At 49.5% G+C, this 26,530-nt stretch overlaps 1 protein-coding gene and 1 long non-coding RNA gene across 2 annotated transcripts; both read right to left on the bottom strand.

Annotated features, from left to right (window-relative positions):
* On the bottom strand, positions 1–26,306 carry Prr16 (proline rich 16). Its single transcript, XM_070031544.1, has 2 exons — positions 26,166–26,306; positions 1–1,029 (listed from the first exon to the last, which is right to left on the bottom strand). The coding sequence occupies exons 1-2, from the start codon at positions 26,304–26,306 to the stop codon at positions 1–3; spliced, it is 1,170 nt and encodes a 389-aa protein (XP_069887645.1).
* LOC138833144 (uncharacterized) lies at positions 7,701–25,010 on the bottom strand. The gene is made up of 3 exons (XR_011373820.1): positions 24,737–25,010; positions 9,355–9,515; positions 7,701–8,700 (listed from the first exon to the last, which is right to left on the bottom strand). It is a non-coding gene; the product is annotated as an uncharacterized lncRNA (long non-coding RNA).
* Positions 26,307–26,530: the final 224 nt, after the last annotated feature.

The following is a 26,530-nucleotide window of genomic DNA, read 5'->3' as shown; positions in this document are numbered from 1 at the left end:
TCACACGGCGGTGCTGGCCGGCGTCTGCGGGGCGGGGCGGGGCGGGCGGCGGTCACACGGCGGTGCTGGCGGCCTCTGCGGGGCGGGGCGGGCGGCGGGGCCCGCGGCGCGGCGGGGGTCGCGGGGGTCGCCGCCCCGCAGGCCGCCGAGGTACCGCACCGTCTCGCTGAAGCGCACGCGCTCCCGCCCCGCCCGGGCCGCGGGGCCGCCGCACAGGACGGGGAGGCCGCGGGCGACCCCGTTCGGGACCGGGGTCGGGGTCAGGGCCGGGGTCAGGGCCGGGGTCGGGGTCAGGGCCGGGGTCAGGGCCGGGGCCGGGGTCAGGGTCGGGATCGGGGTCGGGGTCAGGGCCGGGGTCGGGATCGGGGCCGGGGTCAGGGTCCCCGCGAGAACGGGGAGGCCGCAGGCGTCTGGGGTCGGGGTCGGCGTGAGGGCCGGGGTCAGGGCCGAGGCCGGGGTCAGGGTCCCCGCGAGGCCGCCGCACAGGACGGGGAGGCCGCGGGCGACCCCGTTCGGGACCGGGGTCAGGGCCGGGGTGAGGGCCGAGGCCGGGGTCAGGGTCCCCGCGAGGCCGCCGCACAGGACGGGGAGGCCGCGGGCGACCCCGTTCGGGACCGGGATCGGGGCCGGGGTCAGGGCCGGGGTGAGGGCCGGGGCCGGGGTCAGGGTCTGGGTCAGGGCCGGGGTCAGGGTCTGGGTCAGGGCCGGGGTCAGGGTCTGGGTCAGGGCCGGGGTCAGGGCCGGGGTCAGGGTCCCCGCCAGGCCCGCGGCCCGCAGCAGGGAGCCGTTGGTCTTCACCGGCAGCGCGGCGGGGGCGCGCCGCGGGGGCGGCGGCGGCGGCGGGCTGCGCCTGCGCGGGACGGTGAGGATGGCGCGGGGGCGCGCGGGGGCCGCCCCGGGCCGCGGGAAGTCCGGCTCCCGCGTCTTCTCCGCGCTGGCGCCGCTGTCCGGCGAGCCGGTCGGCGAGCTGCCGGTGCCCTCGTCCTCCAGCCGCAGGTCGGAGGTCAGGGTGTCAATCCGGGCGACCACCTGGCGGGGGAGCGGCGGCTGCGGTGAGGAGAGCGCCCGGCCCGCCCGCACCGACCCCGCACCGGCCCCGGCTCCCGCTCCCGCCGGCCGGTCTCTGCGCGGCGCCGCCCCTCCGCACTTCGCGGGGACCGGGCCGGGCACGGCGGGGCTGCGCCTCCGGGCTGGGACGAGTTCGTGCCCCCCCCCCACGCCGCCCGAGCTCCCGCCTTGGCCCAGCCCGCACCGCAAACACCCCTTTCACGTCCGTCGTGCGTGTCTGTGCATCCGAGCTCCCGCGCAGGCGCCGCCTCAGAGCGGACACCGCGAGGATGTGGACGGGTCTGTGAGGCCGCGGGGTGCGGCCGGGGCTGCGGGGCGGGGCCTCGGGGTGCGGCCGGGGCTGCGGGGCGGGGCCTCGGGGTGCGGCCGGGGCTGCGGGGCGGGGCCTCGGGGTGCGGCCGGGGCTGCGGGGCGGGGCCTCGGGGTGCGGCCGGGGCCTCGGGGTGTGGCCGGGGCTGCGGGGCGGGGCCTCGGGGTGCGGCCGGGGCCTCGGCTGGGGCTGTGGGCGGGGCCTCGGGCTGTGGGCGGGGCCTCGGGGTGTGGCCGGGGCTGCGGGGCGGGGCCTCGGCTGGGGCTGTGGGCGGGGCCTCGGGGTGTGGCCGGGGCTGTGGGCGGGGCCTCGGCTGGGGCTGTGGCCGGGGCCTCGGGGGTGTGGCCGGGGCTGCGGGGCGGGGCCTCGGGGTGTGGCCGGGGCTGCGGGGCGGGGCCTCGGCTGGGGCTGTGGGCGGGGCCTCGGGGTGCGGCCGGGGCCTCGGCTGGGGCTGTGGGCGGGGCCTCGGGGTGTGGGCGGGGCCTCGGGGTGTGGCCGGGGCTGCGGGGCGGGGCCTCGGCTGGGGCTGTGGGCGGGGCCTCGGGGTGTGGCCGGGGCTGTGGGCGGGGCCTCGGCTGGGGCTGTGGCCGGGGCCTCGGGGGTGTGGCCGGGGCTGCGGGGCGGGGCCTCGGGGTGTGGCCGGGGCTGCGGGGCGGGGCCTCGGGGTGTGGCCGGGGCTGTGGGCGGGGCCTCGGCTGGGGCTGTGGGCGGGGCCTCGGGGTGTGGCCGGGGCTGCGGGGCGGGGCCTCGGGGTGTGGCCGGGGCTGTGGGCGGGGCCTCGGCTGGGGCTGTGGCCGGGGCCTCGGGGTGTGGCCGTGGCTGCGGGGCGGGGCCTCGGGGTGTGGCCGGGGCTGTGGGCGGGGCCTCGGGGTGTGGCCGGGGCTGTGGGCGGGGCCTCGGGGTGTGGCCGGGGCTGTGGGCGGGGCCTCGGCTGGGGCTGTGGCCGGGGCCTCGGGGTGTGGCCGGGGCTGCGGGGCGGGGCGCCTCGGTGGTGAACGCTGCTTCTTGGTGGGGGGGGTGTTAGCGCCGTGTCCCCCGAGGCTGCTGTGACTGCGGAGCACGGAGCGAGAGCCCCGCGGCCCGGCCCACACCCGCACACAGGTGCACACATTGTCTTATTACGCGCCTGCACACACTTAGTGCGCACTGACCTACTTCACCCCCGCACCACGGGAAAGCGCTCGCCGGCCCTGGAGGTGCGGGGGAGGGATGGCCGCCCCAGGCCCCGCGGCCTGGTCCCCACCTTGTCGTTCTTGCGTGCTGACTAAATGCCACAAAACAAAACCGAAGACCCAGGCACTCGAGTCAGGCCCCGGGCCCGTGACCGATGGAGCTGACCGCGGGCCGGGCCGCGTGGACCGGAGGGCCGCCCGCCACCACCACCACCACCATCACTACCACCACCACCACCACCACCACCACCACCACCACCATCACCACCACCACCATCACCATCACCACCACCACCACCACCATCACCACCACCACCATCACCACCACCACCACCATCACCACCACCACCATCACCATCACCACCATCACCACCACCACCACCGCCATCACCACCACCATCACCACCACCACCACCATCACCACCACCACCATCACCACCACCACCACCGCCATCACCACCACCATCACCACCACCATCACCACCACCATCATCACCACCACCACCATCACCACCACCACCATCACCACCACCATCATCACCACCACCACCACCACCATCACCACCATCACCACCACCACCACCACCACCGCCATCACCACCACCACCGCCATCACCACCACCACCACCACCATCACCACCACCACCACCATCACCACCACCACCATCACCACCACCATCATCACCACCACCATCACCACCACCACCACCACCACCACCACCATCACCACCACCATCACCACCATCACCACCACCACCACCACCATCACCACCACCATCACCACCACCACCACCACCACCACCGCCACCACCATCACCACCACCATCACCACCACCACCATCACCATCACCACCACCACCACCACCGCCACCACCACCGCCATCACCATCACCACCACCACCACCACCACCACCACCATCACCATCACCACCACCACCATCACCACCACCACCACCGCCATCACCACCACCACCACCACCACCACCACCACCACCACCATCATCACCACCACCACCATCACCACCACCACCATCACCACCACCACCATCACCACCACCATCGCCACCACCACCACCATCACCACCACCATCACCACCATCGCCACCACCACCACCATCACCACCACCATCACCACCACCACCACCGCCATCACCATCATCGCCACCACCACCACCACCACCACCACCATCGCCACCACCACCACCACCATCACCACCACCACCATCACCACCATCACCACCACCACCACCACCGCCATCATCACCACCACCACCATCACCACCATCGCCACCACCACCACAACCACCATCACCACCACCACCGCCATCATCACCACCACCACCATCACCACCATCGCCACCACCACCACCACCACCATCACCATCGCCATCATCACCACCATCACCACCACCACCATCACCACCACCACCATCACCACCACCACCACCACCGCCATCATCACCACCATCACCATCACCACCATCGCCACCACCACCACCATCACCACCATCGCCACCACCACCACCATCACCACCACCATCACCACCATCGCCACCACCACCACCATCACCACCATCACCACCACCACCACCACCAGCACCACCATCATCACCACCATCACCGCCACCACCACCGCCATCACCACCACCACCACCAGCACCACCACAACCACCACCACCACCATCACCACCACCACCATCGCCACCATCGCCACCACCACCACCATCACCACCATCGCCACCACCACCACCATCACCACCACCATCACCACCACCACCACCACCAGCACCATCATCACCACCATCACCGCCACCACCACCGCCATCACCACCACCACCACCACCACAACCACCACCATCACCACCACCACCATCACCACCACCACCATCACCACCAGCACCACCACAACCACCACCACCACCACCACCACCACCACCGTGCCGCTACCACCACCACCACCATCACCACCTCCACCACCACCACCACCGCCACCACCATCACCAAAACGGCGTGCTGACCAAGGGCACTTCCCAGTAACTCCAAAAGCGCCAGGCTAAAATCATGTCAGCTTTCAAGTAGCAGTGCATTTATAAGAAAATGTTCACTGTAAGTGAAAATTCCCCTCAAATACATCACAAAAGCAGAGAGAGAGAGAGAATGCAGCAGGGGTTGATATAAAGAACGGGAGCCAAGGGTTGGGTGGCAGAGACCTGCAGGGACACTCTGGAGTTCAGCATTGGTTGATGGGACAATGTTTCTGAAATTCACCACCTTCAAAAGGATGCAGGTGCATATAGTTACTTTAGTGGACTTCTTATAAATTCTATTGTACAACCACAACAAAGAATACAGATAGCTCAGGTCTAGATAAAAGTTCAAGAACATTAATATCCCTAGGCAGTCTTAAAAAAATAATACACATTTACATAGTTCATTACTTTTAACATAAAATGATCTAAAACATAACATTTCTGGGTTTTTTTGTTTTGTTTTCTGGTCGTGGGCGCTGTCCCTCACCTCTTCAAGGGGAGTGCTCTACCACTTGAGCCACAGCACCACTTCCAGTTTTCTGGGTAGCTTATTGGAGATAAAAGTCTCACAGACTTTCCTGCCCAGGCATCTGTTATTATTAGATTTCTTGATTATGGCCATTCTAACTGGGGTGAGGTAGAATCTCAATGTTGTTTTGATTTGCATTTATTTTATGGCCAGAGATGTTGAGCATTTCTTCAAGTTTCCATTGGCCATTTTTCCTCTTCAGAGAAGTCTCTCTTTAAATCTTTAGCCCACTTGTTAATGGGTTGGTTGTTTCTTTGAGGATTTGTTTCTGGGGGACCTAATTTTTTGAACTATAAGTATTTGACATCATTTCTGTTAGCATATATTTGTTGTGCCAGGGGGTCACTGTGACATTTCCATGCATGTATATAAGGTGCCACATCACACTCACCTCTTCCATCACTTCTCCCTCATTTCCCTCTCATTTTTGCCAGTTCAGTAACTGGCTCCTTGGCAGGTATCCATGCCTGTCACGGAGAGGCCCAGGGTTCAATGTCCCAATGGGGAGCACCTGTTAACTTCAGCCTGGCTGAGATCTGAGAATTGCAGTTTGAAACCAGCCCAGGCAGAAAAGTGCATGAGACTCTTATCGGCCAATTAACCGCCAAAAAGCTGGAAGTGGAGCTGTGGCTCAAGTGATAGAGTGCTAGCCTTGAGCACAAAAGGTCAGTGACAGAGCGAGCCCAGGCACCGAGTTCAAGCCTGAGGACTGGCACACACACCAAGGTCCAGCAGGATTCACTGTTGTATGTTCATAATGCCTGCAGAGAACTTTGACATACTCAGCATCATCCATCCTCTCTACTGAACCTACCCTCCCACGGGTACTCCCTACAACAGAGATGACATGTTTTCCTAATGTTTTTAATAATTGTTCAAAAGGGTTTCACTATCTTTCACAGTAAACATGTTCTATTTCTTTTTCTTTGTCTGTTCCCTCCATCTTCCTATTGTTTAACAGCTTTCAGTGAGTTTTCTTATGCCATCTTCATCTGTAAATACAAAGTATTTGAGTATTATTCATTTCCCCTAATTCGCTTTCACTTGTTATTCTGTCATTGATAACTTTAATTTCTCTTTTCCTGGGATTTCTTGTCTTAATAAGCAGTGTGTTTAACTCAAAAGTTTCCTGCAGTGTGGGGAAAGAAACATACTCCATCATAATTGCCTTAGCAGCCTAATCAATGGACACAGTCCATGTAGTAGCATTTTGTGAACATATATCAAAATGATTCCATTATGCTAATCATGTTCAAGAGGAGGCTATAACTCAAAAGAATGAAATTGTATGCTTTAATATAATGATATAGCTCTCAATCTATCTTCTTGCCTTTATATAAATACAAATGGAAAGTCCCCTAGATTGTCTCTTTCTTTTCCAATCAGTATTAAAATAGCAAATATATATATATACACACATATATTCTAAAAACATCACTGGCAAGGTAGCAAAGTGAAATTCTGTATTCAATACATTTTCTTCAGTCTGTTGCAATGCTTTTAGAAAACTTTTTTTTTTTTTTTGGCTGGCTGTGGGACTTGAACTCTGGGCTTGGGTGCTGTCCTTGCACTCTTCAGCTCAAGGTGAGCACTCTACCACTGAAGCCACAGCGCCACTTCCGGTTTTCTAGTGGTTTATTGGAGATGAGAGTCTCACGGACTTTCCTGCCCAGGCTGGCTTTGAACTGCGATCCTGAGTAGCTAGGATGACAGGCGTGAGCCACTGGTGCCCAGCTTAGAAAACATTCTTTAATGTGTATTTATTGGATACATATTTATTAAAGTATATTATTAAAATCCTTTAAGCAATTTCTCATTTCTCTTAAGATAAAGTCCAAGTACTGAAAGAAGACTGCAGTAACAGCATGACCTAGGTGCTGCCTTTGACACCTGCCATTCATGTTCACATGCTCTTGTCATTCCTTCTGCTGCTCAGAGGATGCCAACCTCCCACAGCTCCCACTGTGGGTTCTTGTACAGTCATCCTCTTCCTAGGCCTGTTTGCTGGCACAACACGCACACACAGGCACGCATACTTGCTTGCTAACTCTTGTCTCCTTCAGAATTACCTCTAGGATCTCCTCTTCAAAACATCTTCCTGCATTATACAACTGGCTTCCGGCTTTGCCTCCCACCCTCTCTATCATGAGAGAGTATTCATTATTTAATTCATCCTTTAAGGTTTTTCTCTTTGGTGAGAGTTTAACTTCCCAGGTGTCAAAGAATCCTCTTCTTTTATGGCTAAACCAGGAAAATATACTGAATACATCAATAATCAATCAATAAACCAAAATAATGCTAGAACCACATATCTTTTACATAAGATTGCCATTGCATGTCTAGAAACTCTTGAGGTAATACATCTGACTTACAAAACTGTAATAATACTACCTTTTCTATTTTTCTTTCATACACACACATACCCACGTATACATATTGATTTAAAATTCATAATACTTGAAGTTGTAAGAAAAATGTTGAAGTGACTATCAACACAAACTTGTAAGTTTGACAGCATTTTATGATGGATATCAACAGAAAACAAGCATAAATATAAGAGTATGTACTAGTCATTGCTCTAGTTTAATTTATACAATATTTTATTTATCTAGCAACCTAGAAAATAACATAGTATATTTTCCATATTGAAAATCTTAACATCTACTCTCACCTTTTCAATGCTATTCAGTAATATGATCTATGTTATATATAGCCATAGGCTGGAGTTACTACATTCATTGGATGCTGAAATACAGTTCTCACCCTCTTGTCTAAATTGAAGTGAGAGGCTGGGTATCTCATGCACTCTATATAGGAAGTAGTGACAGAAATGACTGCAGTCCTCAGAAATCGATCCTGCTACCTTCTTTCATCCCAAGGAAAAGCTACCTTGATCTTTATGTTGGTAATGAATCATGTCGGCTGCTCTGACATACACAAAATCTGAATGATAAATCTAATCAGCAAGCGATACCCTGTAAGCTTTCTAGAAAACCCAATATCCCTGTACCTCCACCATGCTCAACCATAAGAACTCCCACACCAGCTCCCCTGCCACCTAGAGATGACCCTGGCTGGAAAGGAGCCAACTCCTGACCAGAAGAAGAGGCTGCTCAGAAGAAAGGGGTCACCCAGAAGAGACGGAGGAAACAGCACCCAGGGCACAGGAATACAGTTAGCATAAAATAAATGCAAACAAAGGGAAAAAACGTACTAAACTTCTAAGAGTAGGGAAGTCAACGGCCAGAACGGGCCCCAGCCAGTTTTTATCTTACACGATGAAAATTACATCTTCCAGTGCGTCCCAGTGCGCCAGACCCCCTCAGACTGGCTCTCAAGAGCAATTTGTTAACATTTCAGAAATTTGTGAGATGACTATTAATCAGAGCTGTTATTAAAAATTAAATACATAAATGTGTAATGAATCGCACTAAAATACGGTAATGAATATTCAACACTTCATTGTGATGCCTCTTTCTTATCCACGTGTTGAGGGTGTTTTCAGGTACTGTCTGTCTATGCTGAAAATTCGATCTCATGAGTTCCTGTGCATCTCTTCCCAGTTCATATTTAGTAAGATCAAATTGGTGGCTTGAAATAAGACATAAGCAAAATATTTACATTAAAATAGGAAAACTTCTATAAACCACTGCTTTTCTGTTCCAAAATATTAAATATTTGCCAGCACACTGTCAATCTCCTTGTATCACTCCCAAACACATTGCTCAGTGTAAACAACCCCCCATTGCTCAATGTAAACAATCCCCCATTGCTCAAGGTAAACAATCCCCCATTGTTCAATGTAAACAACGCCACATTATTTCCCAGACAACCATCTTGCTTTCAGGTTGAATTTGACCATTCTGAATGCAAGGGAAGGATGTGGACACACTTGTGCTAGACTACACCTGATTCAAACCTGATTATGCTACTTGCTGCAAGAAGGACATAATCTCTCCTAGGTTTGAATCTTTAGTTTAAAAAAAAACTACATTACTGAGTTGTTTTGATTGGTAAATGAGACAATAAGCACAAAACTACTGTAGATATTAAGTAAATATTAGCTGTTTTTCTAATGCATACCTACATTCAGCAATCCATCACCACTGTGAAAACAGAACCCATGACTCAAAAATCTCCTAATGACCACACAGCAGAGCAACTTGTTGTATATTTACATTGGATATTAGCATATCAAACTTCATAGAAGTTCTACACACAAGAAAACTAAGTGAATATACTTACCAGGGTTCCTAAAACTTCTCATATTTTCCTTGGTCTTCCAATTTCAGTTCATTGCTAACCCACACATCTCCACAGTGCTAACAGTGTAAGGGCTAGGGGTGTAGCTCAGTGGTAGAGGACTTGCTTAGCATTTGCAAATACCTGGATTCGATTGCCAGCACCTTGGGGGAAAAGAAAAGAAATTCCATCTAATAGTGTAATAAGTCCTCTCAGTTCTATCTCAGCTGCCTACGTAAATAAAAATTTATTGCTGCTCTATTACCCTGATAATCCCTAAACCAGAGCTTCAGTTCCTCTCTTTTCCAAACAAAATTGTGTAAACTGGTAATTTTTTCTTAACACTTGAAAAGACTGACTTTTGGAAATTCTATTAAGATGAAGCACAACACTAAGATACCTTTAAGAAGGTCTGCAGCCAGGCACCAGTGGCTCAAGCCTGTAATCCTAGCTACTCAGGAGGCTGAGATCTGAGGGTCACAGTTCAAAGCCAGTCTGGGCAGGAAAGTCTGTGAGACTCTGATCTCTAATGAACCACCAGGAAACCGGAAGTGGTGCTGTGGCTCAAGTGGTAGAGCGCTCACCTTTAGCTGAAGAGCTGAGGGACAGAGCCCAGGCCCAGAGTTCGAGCCCCATGACTAACAAAAAAAAAAAAAAAAAAAAAGAAGGTCTGCAACATACTCTAGAATTTAAAGGATTACAAATTATTATAAAGCGGTCAGAGGTTAGCTTAAAGCTATAAGAGTTTTTAAATTGTATCTATCAGTAACTCTTCTAAAAACTAATTAGTAAAAAAAATTGAAAGTGATATAATATACTTCAATTAAGGTTTAGTCAAAAGAAATGGTCAAATGTAATCTATCAAAACACAAAGCAAAAATAAATAAGCTTACATTTAATAATATATAATTACTAATAATTGTAGTTACAAATAATTTATTAGCAGAGACTAAAATTTATCACTCAAAGGTGTTGATGAAATCTTTTTCTGAAATCTCTTTAAAATTAAGCCAGGCACCTATGGCTCATGCTTGTAATCCTAACCACTCAGGACACTGGGATCTGAGGATCGAGGTTCAAAGCCAGCATGGGCAGGAAAGTCCATGAGATTCTTATCTCCAATAAACCACTAGAAAATGGAAGTGGCGCTGTGGCTCAAGCGATAGAGTGCTCGCCTTGAGCTGAAGAGCGCAAGAACAGTGCCCAGTCCCTGAGTTCAAGCCCCACAACCGACCAAAAAGAAGTGCCAGAAGTGGAGCTGTGGCTCAGATAGTAGAGTGAGTGCTAGGCTTGTGTGAAAAAGCTCAGCAACAGTACCCAGGCCCTGGGTTTGAGCCCTAGGACCAGCATACACACACACACACACATACATTCAGACTTTCATGTATCTATAGTATTTCAACACTTTAAAGGAAGAAGGAAGATTAGAAAGCATTATAAAGACTAATCTGGCTGGATGCTGTTGGCTCACACCTGTAATCCTAGCTACTCAGGAGGCTGAGATCTGAGGACTGAAGTTCAAAGCCAGTCTGGCTAGGAAAGTTCTTGAGACTCTTATCTCTAGCTGATTACCCAAAAAATCTGCAAGTGGAGTTGTGGCCTAGCCTTAAGCAAAAAGGCCCTGAGTTCAGTCTGGCACAAATGCTTTTTTTTTGTTTGTTTGTTTTTTTTAAAGACTAATCTGGGGCTGGGAAGATGGCTCAGTGGTAGAGCGCTTGCCTTGCATGCATGAGGCCCTGGGTTCGATTCCTCAGTACCACATAAGCAGAAAAAGCCAGAAGTGGCACTGTGGCTCAAGTGGTAGAGCACTCGCTTTGAGCTGAAGAGCTGAGGGACAGAGCCCAGGCCCAGAGTTCAAGACCCATGACCGACCATAAAAAAAGACTAATCTGTTATACAAAATTTGTCAGTATAGTTCAATATATTCTAAATCCTCATTATTTTTTTTCTGTTCTGGCCTTGTTCTACTGGTTTTATTTTTTTCTCCTTCTTCGCTTGGTTCTTTTTTCTTTCTTTTTTTTTGTGGGGGGGTCCCACTGGGTTTGAACCCAAGGTCTTAGAATCTCCCATTTGAGCCATTCTTCCTTTTTGCTTTAGTTAATTTTCACTTTCTCATTTAGCAGGTATAGCCATTATTGCTGACCTAAGAAAGTTCTAGTATAAAAGCAACAGCAGAAAATAAACCACAAAAAAATCTTACAAATACATGCCGGAAGTTATGAACAAGTTAGCAATAAGGTGACCATAAGGTGAAGTAACTGTACCTTCTGGCATGTTCTCCATCGATCCCTGACAACTGAGGGGTTGATACCGTGTCTCCCCTAGCTCTGGAATCTAGGACATTTTTGTATTTCAAGACCAGTGAAAGAACTCCATAAATGCTCCTAAATGCTGACGTGTGTCTGAAATCACACACACGTATACATGTGTGTTCATGGATTTATCTTTCTCTTTGAAGGATTATGGGTCACATGACCAGTTTAATTAACTATGTTCCTTACACAAGGCAGTAAGTAAATAAGGAGGAGCAGCTGGCTTCTTCCTGAGGACATTTCCAGTCTTAAGAAAACAACAAGATCATGTGGCATATACTTATTTTATTCTTGTTACTGGTGTTCAAGATGCAATGTCTGAAGTGGTGCAGACACGTGGCCACTAGAACAAGCACTACACAGAAAGAAGACTGAAATGGAGTAACAAAAACCTTGACTCCTGAAAATACTGTTATGCTACAGATTTAACAATCTTGTTTAAACCACTTAGTAAATCACACTGAACTTCATTTTTTGCTTAAATCAGTAATTTGCACAAATGACGGTCTATATGCTATATTAATAGACTGTGAACACTATGAAGATGAGGGATATGTGTTTGTTGGTGATGGTGGTGGTTGTAGGGCTTGAACTCTGGGCCTGGGCGCTGTCCCTCAGCTCTTCAGCTCAAGGCAAGCGCTCCACCACTTGAGCCACAGCGCCATTTCCAGTTTTCTGAGTGGTTTATTCGTACATTTCCTGCCCAGGCTGGCTTTGAGCCACGATTCTCAGACCTCAGCCTCCTGAGTAGCTAGGATTTCAGGCATGAGACATCTACACCAGGCTGGGATATGTCTTTTTATCACTACTATTTCCACAGTATCTGACATGATTTTTACTCTTATTGTTTGCTCAAAAAAGAGCAATTGGGGAAAATTAAAGTTTTAATTCATGTAAAATAAGGTGTGCTCTCCTTTTCTGTGTATATCTTCTATGTGTGTATGTCCAGTGTTTTGTGCTTAGAATAGTTAATACTAGGCTTAAAATCCAGTACTAGTTAGCAGTGCTAGTCCATTAGATTAGAGCTCCATTAGAATGTTTCAAAATGATGCTGTTATATATAGGCTGAGCATCAAAGATGGCAGAGGTAATAAGGAAAACCTTTACACTATTTTTCGGGTCCGGTCATGGGGCCTGAACTGTGGCCTGGGCGCTGTCCCTCAGCTCTTCAGCTCAAGGCTAGCGCTCTACCACTTGTGAGCCACATTGCCACTTCTGGCTTTTTTTCTTCCTGCTTATGTGGTGCTGAGGAATCGAACTCAGGGCCTCATGCATGCAAGGCAAGCGCTCTACCACTGAGCCACCTTCCCAGCCCCTATTTTTCTCATTTTTAATGGTTTAGTAAATATAAGCTTCATGTCTTGCCTCCAAAGTAGATCATTAAATTCAATTAATCTGCTATTTTAAAAAGAATAAGGAAGGTAGGAATGTCAGAGAAGTTAAAAAATGGCCACCCCTCTCAGAGATGACAGCATACTGGCACATCACACAGCAAGAAGAGAGACACAGGGATAAATATTTGATTTAGTCACCAGCTAACTTGGATGAGTTGGTGGTACAAATGAATCTTTCTATTGCTAGTACAAGCTGGGTAAGAAGACTTTCCTTCAAAATCCTCATTTCAGGTTACGTGAATCCACATGGAGTAGGAACGGTCTATATAAACACACTGCAGTACAAAACCCAGCACACCACTTCCCCACACGTATGACCAAGTAACCATGCTCTGTCAGAAATCCAGCATCGCCCTCCACTGTCAAGGAAAAGAAATGCCTTTCCAAGGACCAGTCAATGAAGAATCTATATTGTCATTTTATAAAATGAAGTTTTGAGTTTTTCACAAACCTCAACAGTTTATGAAATTGCCAGGCACCAGTGGCTCATGCCTAAAATCCTAGCTACTCAGGAGGGTGAGATCTGAGGATCATAATTGGGAGCCAGCCCAGGCGGAAGAGTCTGTGAGACTCTTCTCTCCAGTTATGCACCAAAACAGTGGAAGTTTAGCTGTGGCTCATGTGGTAGATTACTATCCTTGAGCTAAAAAGCTCAGAGACAGTGTCCAGCTTCTGAATTCAAGCCCCGGGACCGGCACCCAAAACAAAATGTTGATGAAATATTTTCACTCAAAAGGCATTATTAAATGACAATAAAAAGGTGATCTGAGGTGGGCACTGGTGGCTCACACCTGTAATCCTAGCTATTCAGGAGACTGAGATCTAAGGATCACCGTTCAAAGCCAGCCTTGGTCCATGGAGCTGCGGCCTAACAGCTAGAGTGCTGTGTTCTTACCCAGGCTCTGGTGAAGAAATAAAACCCAGCCAGAAAGGAAGGAAGGCTGGGTATTTCCACAGCCACGGGCGGATGAATGGATGTCTTCTCGCTTTTGCAGGCATATACCATGCTTGCACACAGGACTAGCACTGTTTTCCTGGCCTCTGCCCCATGACATCAGGACATGGACAATGCTACGGGATGTGAGGTTTTCCTTTCCTGTAGAAAGCTGGACACTTTAAAGGGAAGGAAGAGGAGAACATTTTCTTCCCTTTCCACACCCTTGCACTTCATCTAGCAGCACGGGGCATTTCTTGTGGTCGTTGATTCATCTTCCTTCCTCATTAATTGGTTTACTCCACCAGGCCGGGAATTTTAACCGGTCTCTTCCCTTCCTTTCACCCAGCTGGCACCTCCGTCCTCACTGTACAGGTGCTGGATTAATAAACTGTTTCTCGCTCAGAAGGCAGGTCGCAGTCTACTCTGCGCTCAGCACAAGTCTGGTAGCCCCTCGGCCTGTGCATTCTCTGCCTGTGGCTGCTCACAGAGCCTCAGCCTTAGAGCGGCCTCGTTTCCAACTTCAGGCAGAGGGGTATGTGTCAGTCTGCGCCTGGGTGCCTCAGGCAGTCAGCCAAGTCAGACACCTGCCAGTGTGGACAGTGCCCAGCCGAGCTGTGCGGTGCTGGCACGCAGGCACACAAGGAAGAGTGGCTTTCCTTCCATGTGTCTTTGTTTCCTTTTTAGAAGTGGTGAGATCATTCATCCTCACTAGGTTTTTAATACGAGTTTAAAAGTAGTAAAATAGCTGAGAAATTCGTGTTTCGTGTTGACTTCACACCTAGGGCTCCATCCACTCCTTCAGCACACACGACAATCCAAAACGCAAAGGCAATTCCTAACCCTTGTGCAGGGAAGGCATAAAAACCACCACATCTCCTAAGAGCATACTGTCTTCCATCCTGTTTCTCTTGGAGGGGACTGCAGATCTACTTGAGCCATTAGAATTGCCTTTGCCACCGTGATGGGTGCCTTGCAGCTCTGTCTTTCCACTTGGAAGGGATCTTGGCATCCTCAGTGCAAAAATCCTTGTGGTTTCATGTAGAGCTCAGAGAGCTGGATCAATTTAAAAATGACAACCAGGCAAGGAAAAATAAAAATACTTTCTATGGAATTTTAATAAGCCTAAGCTAACCAGCCAAACTGCAGAAAAATGACAATGATGAATACACCATGAAATTAATATATAATATTTTTCTAACTCATCAGAACTATATTTGCATTTTTATTATCTCTTTGCTATAAATTGAACTGCAGTTAAGATTTACTTTTTTCCCAATTATAGGAGAAAAAAACTAATAACTAAAAGACAAAAAATATTTAACATTAAAATTCACTGACTAGATCCAAATTCACCATTGATTAATATCAGTTAAGAAGGAACCATGATGTATAATGTAGCCCAAATATGCAAAAAAATTCACTTAAGGGCTGGGAAGGTGGCTCAGTGGTAGAGCGCTTGCCTTGCATGCCTGAGGCCCTGGGTTCGATTCCTCAGCACCACATAAGCAAAAAAGAAAAAAGCCGGAAGTAGCACTGTGGCTCAAGTGGTAGAGCACAAGCCTTGAGCTGAAGAGCTGAGGGACAGCGCCCAGGCCCAGAGTTCAGGCCCCACAACCGGACCCAAAAAAAAAAAAATTCACTTAAAATGAGAAATGTCACCCATTTGTTTATTCTGAGTTCATGAAAAGCACAGATGCTGGATTAAATGACTAGATAGTAATGTCTGAAGCAAAACCTGTTGTTTTCCAAGAGTAGTACAATGAAAACTAATGATTTCAGCATTCCTAGCAGTTAATTTGGCTGCAAATCTATAAGAATGTATCTCAACTCCTCCAAAGTGATTTTAATATTTGCTGAAAATAATATAATAAAAGAAGTTTGTGAACTCACAGCCAATCTAGGCTTGCCTCAAACAGCAACCATCATAATAAGTAGAGAAATATTAGCCAAAACCATCTGAGTGCTGAAAGCAACACAAGAACGTGGGGTGTGGTGGGGCCAGGCCTGGGGAGCAGGGCCTCTGCCTCCCCATTTCTCCCTCTCACGCTGTGACTTCGTGGAATGAAAAGAACCAAGGCGTTCTCTGCAACACGTGCAGCAGAACAAGGTGCAATAGTTGGGACCACAAATTCCTCCAACCGCCAAGGGTGCTGCCCGGCTGTGTTATTACCCCCTTTCTCCATTCTGACCCTGTGCATTCAGTTCTGGTGCTTGCCTTGGAGTGCCTGGCTTTACCCAGTGGAAAAACCTATCACCACGCCATTCCAGCCATCGCTTGTCATTTTACCCATCAATAGAACTTTCCTGCCAGCTAGGAGCTGAACCATGTCTCCCTTCACTCCCCTCAGGTATTAGACACTCCCAGATAGGATGAACAAAACTAAAGTGGAAGAGGTTTGAGAATTTCCTGGCATCTGTTTGAACTGAATCACTGAACTGGATTCCAATTACCCGGAAGATTATTGTCCATTTTGGAAGGAAAATATCCAGTGTTCATGCGTGGCCCCAGCTACCAGGAAACAGCAGAGGCAGATCTGAATTTGTCCGAGGGGAGAGCACCAGCTGAATTCTTTTTTTTTTTTTTTTTTTTTTGTCGGTCGTGGGGCTTGAACTCTGGGCTTGGGCGCTGTCCCTCAGCTCTTAAGCTCAAGGAGAGCGCTCTACCACTTGAGCTACAGCGCCACTTCCGGTTTTCTGGTGGTTTATTGGAGATAGGAGTCTCACGGTCTCTCCTGCCCGGGCTGGCTTTGAACCGCGATCCTCAGATCTCAGCCTCCTGAGTAGCTAGGATTACAGGCGTGAGCCACCAGCGCCCAGCTACCAGCTGAATTCTTGACATTTACATTTTTGGCCTTGGCAGAACTAATCAGCATCCACAATCTGTTTTGGTAAGTCCACTCTTGCTTTTGCTTATCTTTCAAAAAACAAGACACACAGAAGCCCAGAATGCAAGAACAGAATGTGCAGTAGATTTCTGAAGAATCCTGACAGGTATTTTACATGAAGCTTGCCTTTTACCTTGTTTCCCCAGTGATCAGTGACAAAACCCAGTTAAATGTATCATGCGAGTAGGGTCACAGTCTGGTTATGCAAGAAAAACGTCTCTAATGAAGATATCGGGTTTATCTGATAACCCAACCTTCACTGCCAATAACCCTGGAGCTCCAAATATCCATCAGTTGAATCTGTGTGTGAAATGCTTTGCGAAGGCAAATTCTATTCAAGTGACAATCTGTGCACTGGCAACAGGGGAACTGCACGGGGGAGAATCAAAGGATATCTACTTATTGGCTAAGCACACTTAATTAAAGCGAAGCTCTTAGACTAAGCAAGGAGTACTGGAATCTCAGTCTAGGTATCTCAAGTGAGCCAGGTGCTTGCTTATAAACCATTGAAATGCTATTTTGTCACTTGAATGCTGTGTTACTGGCCTTAAATAAGAAAACAAAAATCTATCAAGTACCAGCTTCCGCTATGCTGCTGAAATTTAATGAAGCAGCCCAGGAAAGCCTACAAAACCTAAACAGTCACTTGCATTTAAATTATTTGACACTGTCCTGATAGAAATTAAGCCATGATTTCTAGGAATATGCTTAAGAAACTATTGAAAACTAACAAGGAATAGTATCCCACAGAACAAACGAAAGGATTAAAAGATTTAAAGAAGAAAAAATAGCAGTTTATATACATTCAAGTTTAATTTCTACTTAAGTACAACCATTTAGGCAATCATACATTCCAACTGTAAAACCTAATGTTTCTTGTTTATAAAGCACTTGGTCCACTTTTGATTGTGACTATGCATTAGGTGACTGATCAGAAATTCACCAACCAAAGGGAGGCATCAGTAGCTGGCACCAGCAACCCTGGTTCAAAGCCACCCCGGACCCTCTCACCATCCTAAGGCACACGGGCTGAGGCCAGAACGGTTAGGGTTCTCATGTTTACTTCATGCTGGACCAGTCATGTTCAGCATTTAATCAGGGACCAGTCATGTTCAGCATTTAATCAGGGACCATATGTTCATAGTGCAAGGGAATTTACTCAGCCGAACTGTGGGAGCGCACAAACCTTGATGAAGTACTCTATGAACATGTATAAAAACAACAATAAAACCTATGGGATTTTTTAGAAGGGAGAGTGATAGAAAATGAATTTAATCTGGGTAAATTGTAAGCAAATGTGGAGATGTTAAAAAAAAAACTCCCTTGATCAACTAATAGATTCTAATACAATTTTAAGTATTAGGAAAAATGTTTAAATTTAAGTTACTCAACATAGCAGAAAAAGTGTGTAAAGATCCAGATGATGAGTCATGTGACAAGAACATGTATGTCTGACACATAATTGATCCACACTTGACAAGTTCTTCAATCAACTAGTGTAAAAATACAGAATTGGACACAAGTTGTAGATCTATAACATGTTTTCCAGAGTAGAAGATCACTAGACCTTCCTCTCGCAGGGCGCCATCATCCTTCCTCTGGATGACTTTAAATCCACCTAAATGAGTTGGTCCTCCTAATTCCACACTTGATCTTCATCCCTGTCTTCACAGAGCGTTCAAACAGTTGTGCTTTCAATCATGTGAATTAATGGAACCTGGTGTGCAGTCATCTCTGTGGTGTGCAGAATTAGATTGTGCTGTAGGTATGTGCTCAGAGCTAGTATTATCATACAGCAGCTCCATTTTTAGATTTTCATAGTGACTACTAATTTACATTACCATCAGCAGTAGAAGACGGATCCTTTTGCCTAGATTGTTTGAGCATTTGTTGGTTTGTGTGTGTTCTTAATTGCCATTCCAACTAAGATGGAATCAACACAGTTGTTATTTGCGTTTCCTTTGTTGCTAGAAGTTGAACATTTCTTCGTGCATGTACTGGCCCTTTGTACTACAGTTTTTGAAACTGTCTGCACCATTTCTCTGCTCGCAGCCTTGTAGTGATGGACACAGCAGTGAGGTCCACCAGGCCTTCACTGGCCACATGACACTGCCCTCTCTCACACTTTAAGTGTGTCTTCTACCACTCCACTGAGGCTATGCTGGCTTCACAAAGATCCCAGAACACATAAGCACACTGCCACAGCATTTGCTAATGAATTTGATTTTTCTACTCCTGTAGTCCAGAAAAAATCCAATCCCTAGCCACTGACATAGCACACTCCTTCATTTCCACCCATTCTTTGTTTAAATGCCACCTCCCAAGAGAAGTCAAGAGAGGTCAAGGTCATTATGGATAATACCCCAACATTCCCAGCATATTCCATTTCCCCAAAACACTGAATGTTGCTATCTGCATTCTTTTTTGTTGCCAGTCCTGGGGCTTGAACTCGGGGCCTGGGCGCTGTCCCTGAACTTCTTTTGGTCAAGGCTAGTGCTCTACTACTTAAGCCACAGTGCCACTTCTGGCTTTTTCTGTGTATGTGGTACTGAGGAATCGAACCCAGGCTTCATGCGTGCTAGGCAAGCACGCTACCACTGAGCCACCTTCCTGATAGTCTTTGGGGATCCAGTTTTTATTCAACTTATTAAGATTTATCTATATTGTTGTATATTTTATAGTTTTATCAAACTGCTTGAGGTATTATTTTATGAATATACAGTACAGTCTTTATACCTTTGTTCTGACTTACGCTTTGCTGATTTTCACATTTGCTACTAGATTAGAGCTACAGAAGACATTATTATATCTGTCTTCTACTCCACATGTACAAGAGTCTCCCTTAACCGAACTACCATTTTTGTCCTACATTTTCCCATTACTTTTCTACCTTCACCGGAAGCTGTCCGGGATTCCTCATACCACATTTGTAAGGCCACCGATGGCTGCTTTTCACTATTTCTCTCTTCTCCCATCAGTGCCAAAACTTTAGACATTTACTTCATTCCCACTGTCAACAGTTTGGGTGGGCATGACAATAAAATGAACGAAAAGAAACCCTATAGCACAGTGATTGCTTCAGGGGCAGACATAAGCGGTGCAGAGATCACGCTAGGACTGGAGCCTCAGCTTCCTCCCTCCCCCCCACACACTGCTCCTCCCAAAGAACTTTTATACTAAAACTGGTGTCAAATATCACAGTTTATCATTGGCCACCCAGCTACCAGTATAGAAGATAAAAATAGGTGTTTGTATCCTGGAAATGTTCTCTTTCAGCAGTTTCCCTTCCTATACGATGTAGAAAGGGAAAAGCTTGTATGTGATTCTTAAACTACCTGGTTGTTCTAGCCATGTCTTTGGAAGGCAGAGTAAATGAAGCTAGTGCCCAACTGATCTGAAGAATTCTATCAGAGCATTTCATCTACATCTCAATTATTTTGTGGCAACTGTGAGGCATTTTGTTTCTAGCTTCTGTTGTATGGAGTTACACACTGTATGTAATGTTACACGAATAATTCTCAAGATGAAAACTAGCCTCATAATTTGTTCATCAGAGTCACTCTATTCTTTTATAAATATCTATATTTTAAATGAACAAAATTATTAAAGGTGAAATGATTACGTCTCAAGAAGTTTACTTGGTTACATGTAAATTTCCACCGTAGCCGGGCACTGGTGGCTCACACCTGTGATCGTAGCTACTCAGGAGGCTGAGGTCTGAGGATCACAGTTCAAAGCCAGCCCTGGCTGGAAAGTCCATGGGACTCGTATCTCCGATAAACCACTAGAAAACGGGAAGTAGCGCTGTAGCTCAAGTGGTAGAGTGCTTGCCTTGAGCTGAAGAGCTGAGGGACAGCGCCCAGGCCCAGAGTTCAAGCCCCATGACCAACAAAAAAAAAAAAAAAAAAAAAAAAAAAAAAAAAGCCACCGTAAAGAGATATCTGTAATAATTAACAAAATTAACACGTACTAATTAACAAAAATTAACATGTACTAACCTTCCTGTTTTAATGAGTATTTTGTATAACTTCATACAACCCCTAAACTGCCTGTGAAATATGAATTATTTTCACACTTTTTCTAGCTGAAAAAATAAAAGGTAAATAGAGAAGATCAGTTGCTTTGGTCATATGTATCTAAAAACAGAGGAGAGAAATCCAAACCTGGGGAATGGGCTCCAAATTCTTTGTTCAGAAGCTACACATCTCTCATTGTGCTGACACACGGATCCTTTCTACCAACCACGATTTTTAACTCAGGTTGCAAACATGCTAACGCATTACAGAGAAACTCAGAACGTTAGAGATGAAAAAAATCCTTGCACATCTCGTGGAGGCTGACGTGAAAAGGTTACAACAAAGAGAAAATAGAAGCTAGGTCTCATGATTTTCCTGGTTCTCAGAACAGAGTCCAGCCATCCTTTCCCAGCGCCCTTCACTTAGAGACAAAGCCAAAGCCAAGGTTCACTTAGAACTATCCTTTTATTACCAACGAAGTATTAACTATGAATATTCTAGAATACTTTACAGACATTTAGTGACTTTTAAAAAGAAAAACAATTATTAAAATTGCTTTTTCTAAGCACTGGGATTTCTCAGGGAACTTTTCCATTCATTGGAAACTTTCTTTCCAACTTTTTTTTTTTTAAAGAAAATGATATATTTCCCATGGGAATCTACTATTTATGTGAATGTTTTTAAGTCTGAAGAAATACAAACAAAGGTCTGAAGAATGGCTATTGCAGGTTTGTGGGAGGATAGAAGAGAGGCAGGAAAAGAGAGAGAGACTCGGTGCTTGGTGATAGAGCAGATTTCTACCTTGATTGAAATGCTCTGGTGTATTTTAGGACTACGTATTGAATTTGTGTACTGGTGACATGGCTCTAAAAAGTAAAAAAAAAAAAAAAATGAAAATGAGGAAATAAAATAAGATTTCCAAAAGGACTCGACCTGAGTGGGTTCTCTATCCTAACACCTCTCCAGACTGTTATGCGGGCACATGAAGCTCCTGATATCAGAATTTCATCCTACCTGTGTTTAACTCTGACGGTGAGCGCCCAGATCCGCCTTCCCTTCGGGCTTTCGCACAGAAACTGCTAATAGAAACTGTTTGGGGTTAGGCCACAGACCCAGCACGCGATGCTCAATGCCACGGCACGCAGTGCTGCCTGGAAGCGCCTGTTGGCAGGTATCACGTGAGCCATGGGGAAGCTGCTAACTCTGGAGATGAAGTGGCAGCTGCCCCGGCCTTGGAGTGGACATTCATCTAGGGCACACAATTCCCTGCCTCTCAAGTGCCTGCAGCCCATGGTGGATAACAGCGCTGTGGACGCAGTTCCCAATCTTGCTGATTTACTCGTTACTTTTTTATTAGTTCCTGAGACAATGACATTTTGGAAGAAGAGAAAATTTTTTAAAGCATCCATAAACTATGTTGTTTAGCAAAATTAATATTCTGCCAACCCTAATGTCATAAAAGGGTGATTGAAATGCATGTCAATATCACAGTAATTATTAATGTTTTTACTTCCCTCCTGAAAGGTTTTCACTTTCAAATAGAACAGTTTGTGTTTGCAATTGTGATATGGGGGACAATCTTGGGAAGCAGCTGCCCAAAGAAGAGAAAATTCAGGAAAACGAGAATTGTTCTCCAAAAATTCTCAATATGGAGAGAAATACTATAGATTTTAAGAGACCTTTTATGTCAGGATTTCTTGAACTAGATATCCTTAAAGAAAGAAATGCTATAGGAACAATGTGGAAATCAGTATAATAAAGAAATACTTTTCAACTGAAAAAGTATAGGTCTCAGCTATACATGCTATTACGTATGAAGGCAGTGAACCTTAATCCACACGAGAACACGATTCTTCTCTTTCTGCAACACACTGTTTACAGCAGTCAAACCTGTTACCCTCAATAAGCTACTGAGCTCTTTTTTCTTGGAATGAGTCAACGTTTTAAGCAGAAACAGTCATCAGAATGGGACTACCTTAGCTGTTTAGCTCAAGACATCTCTAGGAAAGACACCAGGCCTAGCTAGGTGGTCTGTGCCACCAGCAGTTTTTGTCCTCTACAGTATTAACCATGTTTCCGTTTTGCAGTGACTTAGAAATGTATTTACTTCACTTTGAAAAGCAATGTCTATTGAGTACAGGAGGAAATAGTTTACTTGAAAAGGAAAGGAAGATCAATTAGTATGTGGCTACCAATGAATCGCTCAGGATTTAGTTTTTAAAAGTCATTAATACTCCTTTATCACCTATTTTAAAGGAGCCTTCCGTCCGATGCAGCAGGGCACCCTCTGAGGGACGGAGACATGAGGTGCACTGGCCTCCCCCCTCCATTCACAAGAAACACCCTCCCTGGGCACCCGCACTACGCTCCACACGGCGCCCAATGCTGGTCCTCTGAGGGTAATAAAGGAAATGCAACGGTTAAACTTGTGAGTTTCCCCAATGCAGCCTGCTATGAATAAGGTTTTTGTATCAAATATATATACATATATAATGGTGAGTTTGAATTCCATTTTAAACTACATTAATCACTGTGACATAATATAGGGTGAATAGGGTTAGGAAACAATGTCTCGGGAAATCACCGAGAATAGTCTATTCTTTCTATATTTTAACTTCCTCTAATATCAAGCTGCTGAAATAGCAGGCATCAAATGGTCTCAAAACTTATAGGGCAGGGGGCTGGGAAGGTGGCTCAGTGGTAGAGCGCTAGCCTTGAGCTGAAGAGCTGAGGGACAGCGCCCAGGCCTAGAGTTCAAGCCTCAGGACAGACAAAAAAAAAAAACCTTATAGGGCACTAAACAAATAAAAGTCACAGGCTTAAAAATTAAATCTAAACACTAGTCTCTGAATATGTAAAAATTAAATGATCACTTTAAAATGATCTCTTCAACACGGGTTAGTAATATTTAATATTCTACATTAAACTACAAAGCATTGTTTTTTTTTTCTTAAGTAATTTTGGAACCAATGTATTCAAAGTAAAGTTCGGTATATGGTAACAAAATTAAACTACTAAATAATATAACACCCTGTTCAAAGACTCTCCCCTATTATGGTCTGGTGCTAAAACCTCAACTGTCATTGCAAGTGGAGGAAAAGTGGACACTACGTCATCATCATCAAGTGCGCGCCCAGGGCTTGGCTGGGCTCGGTGCGCCTATGGAAGCCAGGCACAAGAAGGTCCTCTTCAGAGGCGTCCCCGGAGGGAGTATCCTGCCCAGGCTGGCTTCAAACCTCGGTCCTCTGAATTCAGCCTCCGGATTACAGGCCTGAGCCACCAGCGCCCTGCTATGAGCTGAGACATTTAAGTACCGGAACTTTGGGAGATGGCCAACGAAAAGCTAGCAAAAAGTGCAAGGGCAACGTGCAAGGGCAGTCAGGCCCTTGTGCGTCTCTGTCTGACCCCCACGCCGAGCCTGCCCTGCGCGTGGCACGGAGGTGTGGACGGAGCCACCGGTGTGAGCAGAGGGTCCCTGTGACCGATGTTAACGTGGCATTTCTGTCGCATGCCATGCAGTTTGAAGTCTGGATGTCAGTGTTGGTATTGGGAAAAACAACACGCTCGTGTGCCTGCCCGCCTTTGAGATGGTGCTCGAGAAGAGAACCTGCCAGCACCGCCAAGTGTGGGCAGCTCGGCCAAGGGCGGCATACGCCATCTGCAGCGGGACATCGACAGTGTGCCAAGCCTTAGAAATGGCTGCGAGTCAGGGAGCACAGGCGTGCAACTGAGTCAGGCCAGATCCGCCACCATGAAGCAGAGGACGAGGAGCCCGCGCACGCGCACAGTCCCGCCCCCCAGGAGTGGTCGGGCTTGGGGAACTCCGAACCCTGTAACGCACCTCGGAACTTACTTCCATCCTTGGAAAAGTAACTTCCGCCACAGACGGCCGCGCGTGGGGGGCCGGCCTGGGGCCTCACGGCGCCCCTGGGGGATTCTTCATTCTCGGGTCCCGGTTTGGTGCCGGGTGGCGCGGGCTGGGGCGGAAGCCTGGCTGAGAGCCGTTCCATCGCCACTCACGCATGAACGCACGTTATTCCTACTACCGTTGCACTGCTAGTGCGTGCGCGCACGCGCCGGCCTCGGGTGGGGTTGGAACTCGGGGAGGTCTGGGCGCTGTCCGTTGGCAAGGGGTGTCCAGGACCCCCCCGTCCCCCGCAGGGGAGTCCGAGCCCCAGTACAAAGCTGTGAGAGAGGGGGGGGCGGGGGAACAGGGGGGGCGGGGGGCCTGCGGGGGGGGGGTATAGCGCTTTGCCGCCGCGGCCGCCCATTCACGCGCTCGCGGGAGACAGCGAACGCGCGGCAGGCGGCGCCCGGCGCCTTCGGGGGAGCCCCAGACCGCCCCGCCGCCTCCCCGGGGCCTCGGAAACAGCCGCGGACCCGGCACGCGCGCGGCCCGGGGCGCACTCGCCGCACACTCGCCGCGCACACACATGCACACGCATGCACACTCGCCGCGCCGCGCACACGCATGCACACTCGCCGCGCACACACATGCACACGCATGCACACTCGCCGCGCCGCGCACACACATGCACACGCATGCACACTCGCCGCGCACACACATGCACACGCATGCACACTCGCCGCGCGTGCACACACATGCACACGCATGCACACTCGCCGCGCACATGAGCACCCGCGAACACGGAGCACTCGCCGCGCCGCGCACCTTCCCCCGCGGCTGAGCACCTAGTGGGAACCCGGCACGCGCGCGGCCCGGGGCGCACTCGGGAGCAAGTTCTGGACCCGCCGGAGGCGGGAAACCCGGGCCAGGCCGGGCGAACTCCGCTCCCCGCCCCGGCCCTCGCGCCCTGGTCTCCTCCCCTCCCCGGCCCGCGCGCCCGGCCCGTGAGCCCCGGCCCCCTCCCCTCCCCGGCCCGCGCGCCCGGCCCGTGAGCCCCGGCCCCCTCCCCGCCCCGGCCCGTGAGCCCCGGCCCCCTCCCCGCCCCGGCCCGTGAGCCCCGGCCCCCTCCCCTCCCCGGCCCGCGCGCCCCGGCCCCCTCCCCTCCCCGGCCCGCGCGCCCGGCCCGTGAGCCCCGGCCCCCTCCCCGCACCGGCCCGTGAGCCCCGGCCCCCTCCCCAGCTCCCTCCCCTCGCCGCCGACCACGCACCAGTTGATTTCTTCTGATTAAAAACAAGACAGCGCGCCAACTCTTTCAAGAGTCGCGGGACTCCGGAGTCCGACTTCGGGGCCACGTCCGCCCTGCGTTCTCCGGCCCCGCGTCCCCGTCCCCGTCCCGCGTCCCGCGTCCCCGCCCCGCGCTCACCTCCTTGAGCTCCCGGGCCACGTCCTTGAGGTCGCCCAGGACCAGCTCCAGGTCCTCCACGATGCCCCTGATCTGCTGCTTCACCCGCGCCCCGGGGAGCGCGGCGGCCGGGGTCGGGGGCCCCGCGCCCGCGGCTGACATCCCGGGCGCGCGGGCCGCTCAGGGCCGGCGGGCGGGCGGAGGCTGCGGCGCGCGGCCGCCCGCACCCCGGGCTCCCCGCATCTCGGGCGCTCGCGGGCCGCGGCGGGAGGCGGCGGGAGGCGCCGGGCCCGGCCGCCGCCCCGGGGCGCTGCCGTCTATTCGGGGCACCGGAGCCCCCGCCCCGCCGCCCGCCGCGCGCTCTCCCCGAGGTGCGCGGGGTGCGG

Source organism: Dipodomys merriami, unplaced genomic scaffold (assembly GCF_024711535.1).
Source record: "Dipodomys merriami isolate MVZ:Mamm:240054 unplaced genomic scaffold, mDipMer1.0.p SCAF_201, whole genome shotgun sequence".
NCBI lineage: Eukaryota > Metazoa > Chordata > Mammalia > Rodentia > Heteromyidae > Dipodomys > Dipodomys merriami.
This window is presented reverse-complemented; position numbering and strand designations above follow the sequence as displayed.

Bases quoted from the DNA above. Each gene is read 5' to 3' on its own strand.
- Prr16 (XM_070031544.1), bottom strand. From the start codon at position 26,306: ATGTCAGCCGCGGGCGCGGGGCCCCCGACCCCGGCCGCCGCGCTCCCC. The intron at 1,030-26,165 runs GTGAGCGCGGGG...CTCCCCCGCCAG, and splicing joins TGGCCCGGGAGCTCAAGGAG to GTGGTCGCCCGGATTGACAC.